This window comes from Grammomys surdaster, unplaced genomic scaffold, assembly GCF_004785775.1.
Source record: "Grammomys surdaster isolate TR1022 unplaced genomic scaffold, NIH_TR_1.0 1055, whole genome shotgun sequence".
Lineage (NCBI taxonomy): Eukaryota > Metazoa > Chordata > Mammalia > Rodentia > Muridae > Grammomys > Grammomys surdaster.
Genome location: NW_021605474.1, coordinates 164,235 through 179,891, shown reverse-complemented (window position 1 = coordinate 179,891; position 15,657 = coordinate 164,235). Strand labels below are relative to the sequence as shown.

Genomic DNA, 15,657 nt, shown 5'->3' with positions numbered 1-15,657 from the left:
AAGATGGTAGGGAAGGAGGAGGAGAAGGGGGAGGGGGAGGGAGAAGGGAAGGGGGAGGCAGAAGGGGAGGAGGAGGAGGACGAGGATGAGGACGAGGGAGAGGAGGAGGGGGAGGGGGAGGAGAAGAGAGCGAGGTGGGGAAGAGCCTCTCCATGGAAATCTCACCCCCCAACCCCACCCTGTGCTTGCCTAAGAAGTCTCCGGGGAGTTTCGCAGAGGCTGGGCTGACCAAATGGAAGAGCAGGTTTTTCAAGCCTTGCTCCCTTCCCATACCTGAGGGTGGCACACTGACACCAGTGTTTAGAGAAACAACCCTTATCCTAAATTTAGACTACACCCTGCCAAGTAGCAGGTGCAGCCTAGCTTGAGGGTGTCCCAGAAAGGAAAGGTGTGTGCAGACAGAGCTGGCTGTTGTTTCCACCTCTGAGATAGCTTTCTAACTGGGTTATTCAAGCAACTTTCCTTTCTCAGTTCAAAATACTCCTTCCTATTGGGAGTCTGGTAACCCTCTGCTCAACCTTCCCCTCAGTTACCCTCAATGGGAAGGAAGAGTCTGCCTAGCTGCAGGTCCCAGGAGCCACTGAGGACCGAGTCTCCATTGTTTTGAGGGCTATCATTGGATCAGGTCTACGGATAGGTCCGATGGACTGTTGTTGACCAAACTAGAAGCCAGATAACCCATGTTTATCCCTTCAATCTTCTCAACAGAAGGTACTCAGAAGCTGGGAACAGTGGCACATGCCTTTGGGAGACAGAGGCCGGTGGATCTCTGTGAGTTCGAGGCCAACCTGGCCTACAGAGTGAGTTCCAAGATGCCCAGAGCTACCTAGAAAAACCTTGTCTCAAAAAAACAAACGAACATCCGAGTAGTGGTGGCTAACGCCTTTAATCCCAGCACCTCAACTCAAAGAATAAAAAACAAATAATTTTACAAATAGTCTCTAGAATAGTCCATCAGTTTTAAAGGCACACAACGGAGTGCTTGTCTTCTTACCTTGGATGCCCAGCTCCCTCACTCCCTTGATCCCTCAATCCCTTCCCTGCCCTCAGTCCTACTCTCCCGCTCTACAGTCCTGGCAAGAGCCAGGCCAGGGTGGTAACGACTGCAGCCAAGATGCACAACGGGGTCACGGAGCTTGCCACGGCGCCGTTGCAGAGATCTCCGAAGCAGCAGTTTTTCTGGGTTGTGAAAGTCACGTCTCCCACTGACTCTATGGCCACTTGATTGCAATGGTGCGTGGCCACGCAGGCTGGGTAGTGATGGCTCAAGGTCACAGAGGCTGGGAGAAAGAACGGCACTGGGGTGTTAAACTCCTGACTGCAGGACTTGCCTTCTGTGAGAGAGAGCAGTTACAACGTCCAGGGACTCAAAAGGGATATACTCTGCCCTCTCAAAACAAACAAAACGTACCTCTCTGAAACCAAGAGATTCGAGCCAGCAGGCTGACCTAATCAGTGATGCTAGGGTATCTCAGGAGCCCAGTACCACTCCTGTCCCAGCCTCACCATGGGAAAATGACAGCTAAATACAAAAGGGACAGTTTGTAACCCAGCTCTGTTACCTAAATGAAACAAAAGATGGACACACTGGTAACTGCTACTCAGTAGCTTGTAACTGCTACTCAGGAGGGTGAGGCAGAAGGATTGCCAGGAGTTCAAGGCCTGTCCAATTGACCCATTGACTTAAAGGGCTATAAAATAAGACCCTGTATCAACAAAACAGCAGATAGATCTGGGAATGAAACTCACTTAGTAAAATGCTTGCTTAGTGTGCACAAGTCTTTGATTTAACCCACACCACCAAAATACACCAAAATCAACAGGATGTGGTAGCACATGCAGTGCCGAGAAAGGAGGCTACCAAGGTCTAGGTCATCCTTGGATTTATAGCAAATTGGAGGCCAGCCTGGGAAATGTGAGACCCTGACTTAAAAATAAGTGTATATACATACATACACATACACATACACATATACATACACATACACATACACATACACATATACATATACATCTGGAGAGAAAGCTCATGTCTGTAACTCCAGCCCCAGAGAATCTAATATATTCTTCTCTCCTCTGAGGATACTCACGAACATGTGGCATACACTCAGACATACATACATACATACATGTTCATATGTAAAAATAAATTTTTCAAAAATAATAGTAAATTGGGGCTGGGGAGACAGCTCAGTGATTCAGAGCACTCAATACTGTCCCAGAGGACTTGGTTCAGCTCCCAGCACCCACTCGGTGGCTTACTATCACCTGTAACTCCAGTTCCAGAGGCTTTTACCCTCTCTCCTGACCTCCGCAGGCAGCAGGTAGGCCTGTGATACACAAACATACACACAGGAAAATACTCACACACATAAAATTAATTTTAAAATGTAAAAAAAAATTATTTTAAGCAAGGCCTGGTGGCTCATACCTGCCTTTAGTCTTAGCACTCAGGAAGTGAGCAGATCTTTGTGAGTTCAAGTCCAGTCTGGTCTATATAGTGAGTTCCAGGCCAGCCAAAAATACATAATGTTGTCCTGTTTCCAATCAACCAACCACATCAACCCAAAATACAAGCCAAATAAACAAAATAATTACTACAAATAAGTAAAATAAATAAATAAGAAATCAGTGGAATATCTGCTTTGAGCTTAGGCCAGGAAAAAAAAGATGTGTGTTCCACTGAATATAAGCCTAGGTTAATTAGTATAGAACTGTCATTTTCTGATCTCAGTAATGACACCGGAATGTTAGCACCTGAAGAAGCTGGGCACAAACAGGAACTCTGTACATTTCTTTTGTAATTTTCCTGTCAACCAAATGACTTCAAATAAAAGTATTACACACACACAGACACACACACACACACACACACACACACACACACACGCCATACCCTTTCCAGACCTTAGTCAACGCTTGACAGTTGAAGTTGAACTTTGGAGTTTGGTTTTAACGTTTTGCCTCTGATCTTAGGAGACAGCTTCTCACTAACAAGGGCTATGAGGGGCTGTATGGAGAGTAAAGTGGGAGCGCCTGCCGAGTGTCGGGCTTCTCAAGGCACAGCGCCAGGAGCCAGTGCCCCACTACAACAGTGGCACCATCTGCCCTAAGCCAGATTGAACTGGGAAGGGTGGAAACCAGCCGGATTGAAGGCGCGGGGGGTGGGGGGCCCGCGCCGGTTGGAAGCAACGGGAAGGGGGATGGGTGGACAACCGAGGACTCACATTGCTTGACTTGTTCCGAGCTGGGTTGAGGTTTGCGGTCCAGGAAGCCGCAGCGCTCACCCTCACCGCAGGTGATCACTGTCTGCTTGCAGGAGTTGCTGGGGCCTCCACCGCAGTCATAGCACCGCATGCGGTGTCCTGGCAGGAAAGAGGAGGGACTGGATCCGGCTCTTAGAGGAGTCCTAGCAGAGGGAAGGACGGGGCCTGTGCCTGAGGCACTCTTACTTCTTCCTTACCCAGGGCAGCCCCTAGCAGGGCGCAGAGCAGGATCCCGAGCAGCTGGGGGTTCATCACGTTCGCTTATGCCTGTAGCGCCTCTCCCTCCCTCCCTCCCCCCCTCAGGCTCTACTCCACCAGCCTTATATCCCCCTCGCCTTGAGCTTTATAGGGCAATAAACAGCGAGGAAAGAGTCTCCCCCAGCAAGCACCAGGGCCCCAATGGGTATAGGGAGGGGCCCCCATGGGTGGCCGTGAGCATCCTCTGAAGCCCCAACCCTCTCCACTTCGCAGCACTAGTTCCAGAATGGTGGCCCAAGACCCTCCCCCAGGGGGGCCCTAAACCCCTCCAGAAACCCAAGGGTCTTCTTTTTTCAATTGTCCATCCTCAGATGTTCTTGCTCATCTACATTCCAGACGGAATCCAGAAGTAGGTTATGAAAACCCAGCCACCTTTGATTATAACCAACATTAACCGGATTCTCAGAAACGTAAAACAGTACCATTCTCCTGTCTGGGTCGTCAGAGGGTAATTATTATTTTTCACAAAGCTATATCTTCCTAACATATAATATTTTTTTATTTGTTAAATGAATATAACCATACCTAATTATTCATTTAGCTAGCTGATTGTTGCTGGTTTTGAACTCCTGATCCTTCTGCCTCAGAGTCTCAAGTGATGGGATTACATGCATGCATCACCATGCCTGGCTTCCATACCAATTTTAAATGTCTATATACTTTATTTTATTGTTTTAAATTATATATACATATATGTATATAGTGTGTGTATGTGTGTGTGTGTTTGCTTGCTGAGGCAATCTTAGACACAGCCTAGGCTAGCCTGCCAATCAGCATGTAGTCCATGCTAGCCTCAAATTTATGACAATCCTCCTGTCTCAGTCTCCTCTATGCTGGGATTATAGGCATGTGCCATCACATCTGACTTCTTATTTTAATTTCTTTCTTAAAAAGACTTATTATATGTGAATAAACGTTTTCCCTACATGTAATGTGCCCCACGTGTGTGCCCATGTGTGTGCCCACACGTGTGCCTGGAGCCAGTGGAGGCCAGAAGAAGCACCTGGGACTGGAGTTAACAGTTGGTTGTGAGCCACCATGTGGGTGCTGGGAATCGAACCAGGGTCCTCTGCAAGAACAAAAGTGCTTTAAATTGTTGAGCCATCTCTCCAGCCCCCTTAGTCTCGTTTAAAATAGGATTTACTTAGGGCTGAGGGATAGATATCTCAGTGATAAGAACACTTGCTCTCTTGGAAGAACAGCGTCCTTTCCTAACACCCATGTTGAACAGTAGTAACTACTGCTCCAGAGGATCTAATGTCCTCTCTGGCTTCTGGGCTTCTGTACTCACATGTGTGTATCTATGCGCACACACACACACACACACACACACACACACACACAGAGAGAGAGAGAGAGAGAGAGAGAGAGAGAATTAAAAACAAGTTTTTAACAATAGTCATGTGTGGTAGTGAATGTCCAGAGGCAGGTGGATCTTTGTGAATTCAAGGCCAATCAGGTTGACATAGTGAGTTCCGGGTCAGTCAAGGAAAGCCCCCCAAAATAAGTTAATAAAAATGTATTATTTGTTTCCTTGTGAGTCCAGGTGAATGCATGCTGCCATGCACTTGTGGGGACCAGAGCATGACTGTGCTGTTGGCTCTCTCTTCCCACCTTTCTGTGGGTTCCAGGGTTCAAACTCAGGCCCTCAGCTTGTACCACAGGCACTTTTACCTACTGATCTATCCCAGGAGCCTGCTTATTTCTGATACGGTAAATATTTTTTCAAAGGTTATTTATTTATTTATTTATTTATTTATTTATTTATTATATGTAAGTACACTGAAGCTATCTTCAGACACCTATAAGAGGGCAACCAATCTCATTACAGATGGTTGTGAGCCACCATGTGGTTGCTGGGATTTGAACTCATGACCTCCGGAAGAGTAATCAGTGCTCTTAACCACTGAGCCATCTCTCCAGCCCCTGATATGGTAAATATTGATAGAATTCATACAAAGGAAAGTTCTGTGGGATCTCCAGTTATTTTCAGGGTATAGGTGCTGAGAGGCCCACCACCCTCTTCCTTGCCGTGGCGCTCTTGGTATTGGGAACAGAACCCAGGGCTACCCTGGAGTTAGATAAACCCTCTAAGACTACCTGTGCCCACCCAGTGTCTTAATCCCTAACCTCCTTCATAGTCACTGTCCCATCCTGGAAACCTATCCAGTCTTCCTTTCCAAGTTCTCCTTAGAGGAAGGACATACATCCTTCTAGCCCGGCTCCTGATTAATTCTTTCCTGCAACGTAGTAAAGCCAGGAGGGGTAATTATGGGGTAGCAATGTCGAAGCTTGGGATTGGGGGAGTGAATCAAAGGCATGTGAGCTGGGTGGGGTAGGGCCCCCCAACAGCTGGGCTTGGTGGGTGGGGTGGGGTGTGGGGATGGGTGGGTGGGCTTTGTTGATACCACACTCAAACAGGACTCTGACATCTAGGGCAGGGGAGGGTTCAAAGTGTGACCTTGAGAGGCATACACTCTCTGATGGGAACAGACAAAAACAAAAAACAAAAAAAGAAAAAAAAAAACGAAGAGAACCAAGAACAGGTTGAGAGCGGGAGGGAGAGAGGAGGCAGGAGGGAAGGCGGCAGACACAACTCTAGAGAGGCAGACAGCTGGGCCAAGTTAACAAACAGGGAGAAAACAGAAGACCCTCAAGGCAAGCATGAGCAGGAGCCTCAGGTGTGGGAACAGAGGGCTGTTGCATCAGGCAGGCGAATCTCTCTCTTCTCCACACCCCAGATTCTCTCCCTCGGTCTGTTGGTTTGCTGGTTCCTCCCTGTCTTGGGCAGGTGTGTCTGACTCGGGGTACAGATCGTGCCCTCCCAGAGTGCTGAGCCATTCCTGCCATGGGTCTGTCCAGCGCCTTCCTTGGCATCCTGTTCCTCTCGGGAACACTGGGTAAGGGACACTGGGGAATCCACAAGGAGCAGAGAGCTGGGACAGGGGCTTGTGCAAGGGCTGAGATGGAGAAAGCAAACAGAGCTGACAGAGGTGGAGAGAAATGGGGAGATTTTAGAACATTGGGAGTCTGAGGTAGGAGGCTCTGGACTCCCAGGCCAGCCTGGGCTATGTAAAGCTATGTCTCCAAAGGCCAGAGGGAGGGGGAATATTTGCGAGCAGCTGTCTGTTCCCACCGTTTGCCTCTCACATCCTGCTCTGTGTTCAGTGCCTTGGTCAAAGCCAACTCCTGTTTCCTTCTGTCTTTGGTACCATCTAATTCACTTTTGGGTCTCCCCTTCCTTCCTGTTCATGCGTCTGGCTTTTGCATCCCTCCCTCTTGCCACTCTCTGTTCCTGTCTGTCTGTCCCGGTCACTGTGTCCCTCTTGTTTCTGCCTGATTCTTTGCATCCTCTTTCTTCCTTAGCTATTTTATATTCCTGTCTGCTTCTTCTGTTTTATGGCTCTCTCCCTCCTTTGTGTGTCAGCTCTCTGTGTGTCCCAGAGGTCTGGACTTTGCCTCTTACCTTCTCCTTCCTGCCTTGATCTCTGCTGACCCAACAGGTCTCACCACTTCCCCAACCAGAGGACGGCTCCACTGCTACACCTGCAGCTTTGCCAAGCCCTGCTACCCTGTTCCCACGGAGTGTGGGGAGGACGAGGTGTGTGGTGTCAGTGTTGGCACCTCAGGTAGGACTCTGGTCCGATGGCCCTTCTTGAGGTGGCTCTTCACCTCTCTTTTTTCTGCCCGTTCCTGCCGCCCGAACCTCAGCGTTCCTCTTTTGTCCCACAGAGCAAAATGAGGTCATCGAGCGGAAAGGCTGCCTCCCAAGAGCCCAGTGCCCTCTGCTGGGCCATACGACCTACTGGTCACGGTCCTACGCTCTCCGGCACCAGTGCTGTGAGCAGAATCTATGCAATGCCGCTGCCTCACAGCGACCCCTCAGCCTTCCCCTCACGACTCTGCTACCCCTTGCGACTATCTTTGGCGGGGGAGTACGTATCTTCCTCTAGCCCGTGGATCCACGGCTGTCAACCCAGGACTCCGATGTCACCATGGACGTGAAAATTCCTGCACAGATGTTTTGAGACACACTCAAGAGTATGACTTTGTATGAAAACCTCAGCCACCTAACCCAGAACCTCTATAGACCCGGTTTCTACAGCCAGAGTCCTGCCTCCCGCATGCAAGTGTCCAGAACCTCACCTCGTAAGAGACTCCTGCTGTCTTTAAGCCTAGATGTCCTAGGTCAGCTACCCTAAATGAGCTACGGGGTCCCAGGCAAAGGGACAGAAGTGTCCCTGGGGCTGGTGAAAAGTGGAGTAGTACCAGGGGACATCTAGCTTGGTACCCAAAGGTCTTAAGAACAGAGGGCTACCTTGGGTAGCCATAAAGAGTGTATTTAATAAAAGGGCTATTGGGTAGAGGTATAGCTCAGTGACAGAGTACTTGCCTATCTTACACAAGGCCCTGGGTTCAATCCTCTACACCATAAATAAATAAATAAATAAATAAATAAATAAGATATAAAAACAGTAAGAGAGCTGTCTGTGAGCCTGGTAACGATGCATCTAGTGTATTGGTGAAACACACGAGTGTGCACTTCAAAAATGAACTACAGCAGGCAGAACAGGCGGTTCCCTGAGAACCAGCATGTGCAGTGTAAGCACAATGCTGTTTTGGATGCAGGCAGCCACTTTAAAAGCTCAGTGACTAAGAGCAGAGGACCCGAGGTTCAGTTCCTGGTACCAACATGGTTCACCGCATCTGCAATTACAGTCCCAGGAAATCCTGTAAACCGGCCTCCTCAGGCACTGAACAAATGTGGTCCAGAGATGTACATGGAGGCAGAACGCCAACACACATAACATTTTTAAAAATTAAAATAAAAAGCCAGGTATAGCCACACACGAGTGCTTGTGACTCTGGTGCCAAATGAGGGGCAGAGACCGGGATCTGTGGGGATTGCTGGCCACGAGCTGGCCACGAGCTGGCCACAAGCTGGCCATGAGCTGGCCACGAGCTGGCCATGAGCTTAGCTCCGTGATAGGACCCTGTCTCAAAGGAATAAGGACATATGATATCTTCTGTGTGTACATGTGTACTTGTATGTATACAAACACACACAGACACACACACTCATATGAACAAACAAGAATGCTTGGTAGGTTGGGCTGCCACATTCGACCCTGAATGGTACTCCCTGACCCCAGTTTCCATTTGTGTGGCTGTCGTCTTCTCTCCTGCCAATACCTGAACTTAAGCTGCTGTAGTTTGTAGGCTGCAGGCAACGTCCAAGAAGCCTGCTCCCTCCTTTGAGAGCCAAGCTTGAACCAAGAGTCAGAAGGGGCACCTGGCCAAGCTGCCTGTGAGGGGCCTGTGGTCTGGAGTCCGGCTTCTTCGGGAGCATTGACACCCTCTTTCACTTCCTCTGTTTGGACAGCCTAGAGGTACTCACTCCACGAGGGATGTATCTGCTAACCCTTGTGTATGCTTCCACTACCCAGGGAGATAGAAAGGGACCAGTGGGTTCGAGGGTCAGAGCTCACAGTGAGTCAGAAGTGATAAGCTGCCCGTAGAGAACCACAGAGGAGCATATGTGTGCCTGGGATAAGGAGGACAGAGCTCTGGGGTGGGGGTGAGGGGCTGAAGACAGACATTCCCTTTTGGGCTTGGTTCCCTCCTGTTCCGTCTGAGGAAGTCTGGGGCCTGACTAAAGAGGTCTTGTTCCCTCTCAGCTTCTCTTTGTGAGAAGAAACATGGGGAGGGAAGGTCAGATTTACTTGGAAACCCATTAAGTCTTCTGTTTTCTCTGTCTCTCACATCTGCGGTTTGGGGCTGCTATTTCCCAGACTCTGCATCTGGGTCTGTCCACATTTCTCTCCCTTGTTCCTCCCCACACGTATTTCAGCCTCTCCTACGACAGATGCCACACCATTTCTCATGTCTCTGGACTCTTCCTGTCCCTCCTGCCAACAGATCCCCAGACCCCATAATACTCCCTCCTCACTCTGAGTCACTGCTGCGCTGGCTGCTTTGAGACAGGACACCACGACTTTTTTTTTTTTTTTGTAGGTGACATCACAGAATGAAGTTACTCCCTTCCTTACATTGTCCCCGCCCCCACCCCTCCTCCAGCTTAGTGGCTGTTGGAAACCTAGTAGAAGTCACACCCTCATCCACCCCTTCACCAAGGTTTCCAGGGAATCCTTCAGGTGTCAGTGGCCGGCAACACAGGGCTGTTGGTCAGGCTCTCCGAGGTGGATGTCTCCGAGGTCATGTGGTCTTGTGCGTGGGCGGGCTGAAGAGTTTGCAAAGCCAAAAGCTGTGTTAAATCTCCCGGGCTTTCTCAGGAGCCGGCACCCCCATCTACAGTCCAACCCCAGGTTCCAGGCAACGATCTCTCATGCTCAGCCCCTCTGGGGTTTAAGGCGCCATCCCCTGTTGTTCCTTACCTTAGCCGGGCCAAGTGGATGTTCTCATACACCTGGACTTCAGGTTTGAAATGAGGAATTGAGGGTTCTGGGGGAAAGAAACCATGCGATGTGATATCACCAGGTAATTCAGGGGTATGTTCCTTGCCACTCCTCCCCTAGAGCAGACGAAGTCTAGAGTGAGCCTAACCCTTTGCCTCACACCCAAGTGACCTCTCTGGGAAAAGACTCACCTCTGTCCTGAGACCCCTGGGTCCTCCGCCGCCTCCAGATCACTATGCTGAGTGCTATGATGGTGACCCCTTGGCCTGCTGTGAACAGCAGCACCAGTACCCAGGGCACATCCCAGCTTGGGAGAGGGGTACAAACAGTGGGAGAAGGTTCCTCGGAAGCTGTCGTAACAGCAAAAGAAGGATGACAGGCAGCGCCCACACACACACACGCAAATATCCACGCGCACATGCAAATCACACACATGAAAATAGAAAAAGAAAAAAAAAGAGGGCTTTAGAGTTTGCATTTCTCCAGTTCCTTATTCAAACGTCATCTTCTAGGCCTTGCTGAAACCTTTCTGTCCTGACACAATGGCTGTTCGCTCCCTCTCTCAGACTGATAACTGGGTTATTCTCCATTGGGTAGCGTTCATCTGAACATAATGGCCTTTTATTTCGTATAACAATTATAAGCGTTCTGCTTCTGCCTTCTCTATCAATAGACCATTATACCGCAGTCTATGCGACCCCTTCTTCAGAAGTCAGCATCCCAGAAATCCCTGTGCACTTCCTCTCCATCATGGAAAAGTCCATACAAATAATAGATCAGTCTGTTTCTTCTATTTGTTCTTGAGACAGGGTCTCATGGAGGCCAGACTGGTCTCGAACTCTGGTGTCAGCCTTCTGAGTCCTGGGAGGCAAAATACATGCTTGGCTTATATTCTGGCCTATTTCTTGTTTCTTTTCTTCCTTTCTTTCTTTCTTTCTTTCTTTCTTTTTTTTTTTTTTTTTTTTTTTTTTGGTAGAGTTCAGGAGAATGGGAGTACAGGGCCTGTCTATATATCCCTGGTTGGCCTAAAATTTGCTATGTAGACCAGGCTGGCCTTTAACTCAAAGACATTGACTGCCTCTGCCTCCTGAGAGCTAGGATTAAGACACTGGCCTATTTCTTTTCTCTCTCTCTCTCTCTCTCTCTCTCTCTCTCTCTCTCTCTCTCTCTCTCTCTCTTCTTTCCTTCCTTCCTTTCTTTCTCTCTTTCTTTCAGATTAATTTATTAATTTTATGTATGTGAGTACACTGTTGCTGTCTTCAGACACATCAGAAGAGGGCATCAGACCCCATTACAGGTGGTTGTGAGCCACCATGTGGTTGCTGGGCTTTGAACTCAGGACCTCTGGAAGAGCAGTCAGTGCTCTTAACCACTGAGCCATTTCTTCAGCCCAGGCCGGTTTCTTTTATTACTTTGATGATTTTGCTTATTTTTAGAGAAGCAGGATCCCATGTAATGCAGGCTGGCTTTGAACTCACTATATAGCGAAGGCTGTCCTCAAACTTTTGATCCTCCTTCTACCTCCCACATGCTAAGAGGTATGTGCCACTCTGCTCTGCTTAAATCAGCCTATTTCTTTCTTGTGTGTGTGTGTGTGTGTGTGTGTGCGCGCGCGCGCATGCCTGTGTGTGTATTCATGTGAGTATAGGCGTGCAAGCACATGCCTAGTGGCTGGCAGACAACTGCCGGTGTTTTTCCTTAAGAGACATCCACCTTATTTTGTGAGACAAAGTTTGTCACTGGCCTAGAGCTCACCAAGCAGGCCAGGCTGGCTGACTTGAGAGCCCCAGGGGCCCGTCTGCTTTGGTTTCCCTAGTGTTGGAACTACAAGTCTGCAGTCATCACGACTGGCTCTTTTTTGTGACTCCTGAGTTCAAACTCAGATTCTCATGTTTGTGCTGCAAGCACTTTACTTGGCCGGGCTCTCTCTTCACCCCTAGATGAACCCCTTTCTAAACAGTGGTATATCCCACCAAAGTAGGCCTTGGTTTCTGGTCTGGTCTGGGAAAGCAGGAAGTTGGTTTAATCAACTATTCTTTGTGATAAACTTGGTCACTGAGGGGGTTGGGGGAGCCTTCCCCTGTAGAAAAGTGACCCTCTAGTTACTGGCGTGATTTGCCTTCTTCCCCAACTTTGAGAGACGTGCTGGAGAGAATACCCTTTTCCATTCCCTCCGCCATTTTACCTGCCAGGCTAAAGCTGAATCTTTTGTTCTGAGGCATCAAGCAGCGGATGTTCCTTGGCCTTCGGCCCCTGGTCTCGGGAACCCCCTCTGTGGGACATACCAAGAGCAGGGCAGCCCCTTCTCCCCAGAAGTATTGAGCGTGTCCTCTCACGGGATTCCTTCCTTCCTGCCAGGTCACCGAGTCCAGACGCCTGGCAGGGACCACAGAGCACAGGAGGGCTGAGCAAGAGGGGCCATCTGGAGACGTCACAGAGAACTGGGATCCTGGCAAGAGAGAGGGGCTCCTCAGTTCCTCGTGTGGTTTTCCCTAATCTCCAGTGTCCAGAGAGGTCTTCAGACTCCAACTCACCTTTGAGAACAGAGACATCATACACCCTCCAGTTCTGGTACTTGTGGTTCTGGTCCATCACAGTACACCAGTACCGCCCGGCGTCTTCATCTCTGGACCCCTCCAGCAATAGGGAATAGTTTCCGAGGAGTTTGAACCTGGAATCAGGTTCAGGTTTCCCAAGGTCTGAGACTGGCCTGTCTACTTGGACCTGGGCTACCAAGATGGTAGAGGAGCCTGGTACAGGGCTGCGGAACCAGGTTAGGAGCTGACCCCCAAGTAGGGAGGGGGGCGAAGGACATGGCATCTCCACTGACTCCCCTGAGGCTACATAGATGGTCTGGATGCTGTCTGTGGAGAAAGAGCACTGTCAAGGCTGTCCAGGCCTTCAGCAAGCCCCTGCTTTATCTCTAACTCCTGCCTTCCTTTCCTTCTGGGGTCTCCCATGCACCGGTGAGCACACATTTCTCCAGTGACTGGTACAAAGAAAGGGAGGCAGGCTGGGAATGTAGCTCAGTCGGTAAAGTGCTTGCCTGAGGTTTTGGATAGCTGGCAGAGTGTTTGCCTAGTGTGCGTGACTTTGGTCCCCAGCATGGCTTAAACCCATAAGCTGAATGTGCAGTGCATACCTGTGATCCCAGTACCCAGAGTCAGGATGATCGGGAGTTCAGTGCCATCCCTCGGCTGTTTAAGGGGTTCAAGGCTACCCTGGGATACACAAGTCCCAGACAGACTTGGGGAGGGGAGGGAAAGAGTGGAAAGGCTCTCTGTCTCTCCTTGGCAGTGAGAAGCTCTGTCTGGGTCAGGATAGAAGGAGGCTGCAATAGTTGGTGACATCCCTTATCTCTTCACATAGTGACTCATCTGTTTTTCTCTCCTGACGGGAACAAAGCCAGGTAGCACACAAGGGATACAAGCACTCGGGAAGCTGAGGAGGAAGGGTTGCACCATATAATAAATATATTATATATTTATATAATAAAATGTATAACAGCCAAGGCTGTTATAAAGCAATACTCTGTCTCAAAACAAACAAATAAGAATAAAGTAAGGGGAGCTGGAAGCTGGGTATGGTGACGCACATGTAGTCAAAGCGTTCAGAGACAGATAGAGGAGGGAATACTTGAGCTGAGAGTTCAAGACCAGCTGGGCTTCTGTGACTTTTCTCATTGATTTGACAGAAATACCTAGCTAAAGCAACTTAAGGGAGTTAAGTGAGTATATTATTATTATCATTATTATCATTATTGTTATTATTATTATTTGGGTTTTCAAGACAAAATTTCACTGTGCAGCACTGGCCATTCTGGAACGCTCTGTATGTAGACCAGGCTGTCCTCGAACTAAAAGATCTGCCTGTCTCTGCCTCCTGAATGCTGGGATCAAAGGCATGTACCACCACTGCCCTGCTGGAAGTAAAATTTCTTTTGACTCATGGTTTAAGCCTATTATAGCAGGAAATTTATGGTGGCCGAAACAGGCTCAGAGCAGAGAAAGGGAAATGCCTATACTGCACTGGCTTTGCCTTTTCCTGTTTTTATTTAGCCTATGACCGCAGCCCACTGGGTGGTGCCACACACATTCAAAGTCATGTTTCCCTCCTCAGGTTAAATGTAGTTGAGGACTACCTGGATCGCCTGATCTTGCTGCTATCTCCTCCCAGGTTCTGGAATTACAGGCATAGCACACCGTGCCAAGTTTATGTGGTAATAAGGATCAAACTTCTGGCTGGAGATGCACCGAGAACTCTGCACCTGCTAGGCAAGCACTCTCTGAGCTAGATCTCCAGACTCAATGTTTATCTTTTTTTTTTTTTAAACATGGGAAACTGTATATAACCTAGGCCCATGGTTCCTCTGGGTCTCTCCAGGATTAAAGGCAAAGAATGTTTAAGCAAGATAAGTCTGTCTTCTTGAATCACGTGCGTTTGCAGGAGCACTCAGGAGAAGCAGCAGCATTACCTCACAACCTCTTAAGTAGTTGCAGACCCCCCCCCCACCTCCTGCCCCTTACCTGCAGCAGCCTGGGGTAGCCCACACAAGAACAGAAGGAGGAATACTACAACTGCCATGGGGAGAGCTTGCTAAGTTCCCCTGCTCCAAAGACCTGCTGTTTCCATGGAGGAAGCAGAACGCAGATAAAGGCCCACAGTCCCTGGGGTGGACCACTTGGCCTCTGGAGACATGAGAATGTGGAGAGATAAAACTCAGTTGCATGTCATCTGGGGGAAAGGGAACTTCCATCTTTCTGTTCTTGGAGTCAGGTTCTGGTACAAGCTGCTCTTGTGTGGAAGGAATCCCAGATACCATCTTCTTCTCCACCTAGAAGTCTTCTGTAGCTTCTCGTCTGTCCCCAAGACATCAGCCAAGAGTCAAATGACGCTGACTGATCATATCCTTGGCACCCAGCATAAAACTGTACATCCAGGCCATAAGCGATCTCAAATGACTGTTCCTGTGGTTACCTGGGATATCAGAGACCGTCCCAGAGCCCCTGAGGAATGTCTTCAGCTGTTACTCAAGGAGAAGCACAGCAGGGACCTGGATTATTCATGGGTGCCCGGGCACAGAAGCAGATCTTTATACACTTCTGGTTGATTATAATGTGTTATTTAAGTAGTTAGTTTCTTTTTGGCTTTTTCTTTTTCTTTTCTTTCTTTTTACTTTTTTTTTTGAGACATATTTTCAAATTGTCCAGGTTGATTTCAAACCCACTGTATAGCTAAAAATGACCTTGAATTCTTGACCATCTGCCTCCCGGGGTGTGAGTTGACAGGAGTGCATTATTATAAACACCTAGTTACGCATTTCAAACACGGAGCAAGTTATTTGCCATAGAGTTATATACTCCACCATTAAACTATTTTCGTCTGGGCTGGTGAGACGGCTCCAAGGGTTTTGCCTTTGCCAACGAGCTTAGCAACCAGAGCTCAATCTTTAGGCTCTACATGGTGGGAAGAAAGAACTGGCTCTCCCAAATTGTCCTCTGACCGTAAGACAACATACAATGTGCCGGCAAGTTTTCAATGTCAACTTTACATGGAAAAACAAATCTAGTGGTGGCGCATGCCTTTAATCCCAGCACTTGGGAGGCAGAGGCAGGCGTATCTCTGAGTTCGAGGCCAGCCTGGTCTACAGAGTGAGTTCCAGGACAGCCAGGGCTACATAGTGAGACTCCGTCTTGGAGAAGAAACAAACAAACAAA

The 15,657-nt window shown here is 48.8% G+C and overlaps 3 protein-coding genes across 7 annotated transcripts; 1 reads left to right on the top strand and 2 right to left on the bottom strand.

Annotated features, from left to right (window-relative positions):
• Window positions 1–861: 861 nt before the first annotated feature.
• Window positions 862–8,109, bottom strand: Ly6g6d (lymphocyte antigen 6 family member G6D). 3 transcript variants are annotated; one of them, XM_028783262.1, is made up of 3 exons: window positions 6,991–8,109; window positions 3,228–3,365; window positions 862–1,280 (listed from the first exon to the last, which is right to left on the bottom strand). In XM_028783262.1, exons 2-3 carry the CDS (start codon window positions 3,355–3,357, stop codon window positions 1,066–1,068), a joined length of 345 nt encoding a protein of 114 aa, XP_028639095.1. In that variant the 5' UTR covers window positions 3,358–3,365; window positions 6,991–8,109; the 3' UTR covers window positions 862–1,065. The 3 variants fall into 3 exon arrangements, with proteins under 3 accessions (XP_028639095.1, XP_028639094.1, XP_028639096.1); XM_028783261.1 differs by lacking the exon at window positions 6,991–8,109 and adding an exon at window positions 4,528–4,757; XM_028783263.1 differs by lacking the exon at window positions 6,991–8,109 and adding an exon at window positions 3,464–3,518.
• Window positions 4,573–14,568, bottom strand: LOC114634663 (lymphocyte antigen 6 complex locus protein G6f). 3 transcript variants are annotated; one of them, XR_003713364.1, is made up of 7 exons: window positions 14,467–14,568; window positions 12,475–12,804; window positions 12,126–12,389; window positions 10,132–10,290; window positions 9,920–9,986; window positions 9,656–9,765; window positions 4,573–4,593 (listed from the first exon to the last, which is right to left on the bottom strand). XR_003713364.1 is itself a non-coding variant. In XM_028783259.1 (6 exons), the coding sequence occupies exons 1-6, from the start codon at window positions 14,522–14,524 to the stop codon at window positions 9,741–9,743; spliced, it is 903 nt and encodes a 300-aa protein (XP_028639092.1). In that variant the 5' UTR covers window positions 14,525–14,568; the 3' UTR covers window positions 9,614–9,740. The 3 variants fall into 3 exon arrangements, 2 of the variants coding, with proteins under 2 accessions (XP_028639092.1, XP_028639093.1); XM_028783259.1 differs by lacking the exon at window positions 4,573–4,593 and having other exon boundaries at window positions 9,614–9,765; XM_028783260.1 differs by lacking the exons at window positions 4,573–4,593; window positions 10,132–10,290 and having other exon boundaries at window positions 9,614–9,765.
• Window positions 6,171–7,656, top strand: LOC114634692 (lymphocyte antigen 6G6e-like). The gene is made up of 3 exons (XM_028783308.1): window positions 6,171–6,424; window positions 7,028–7,153; window positions 7,257–7,656. Exons 1-3 carry the CDS (start codon window positions 6,373–6,375, stop codon window positions 7,475–7,477), a joined length of 399 nt encoding a protein of 132 aa, XP_028639141.1. The 5' UTR covers window positions 6,171–6,372; the 3' UTR covers window positions 7,478–7,656.
• Window positions 14,569–15,657: the final 1,089 nt, after the last annotated feature.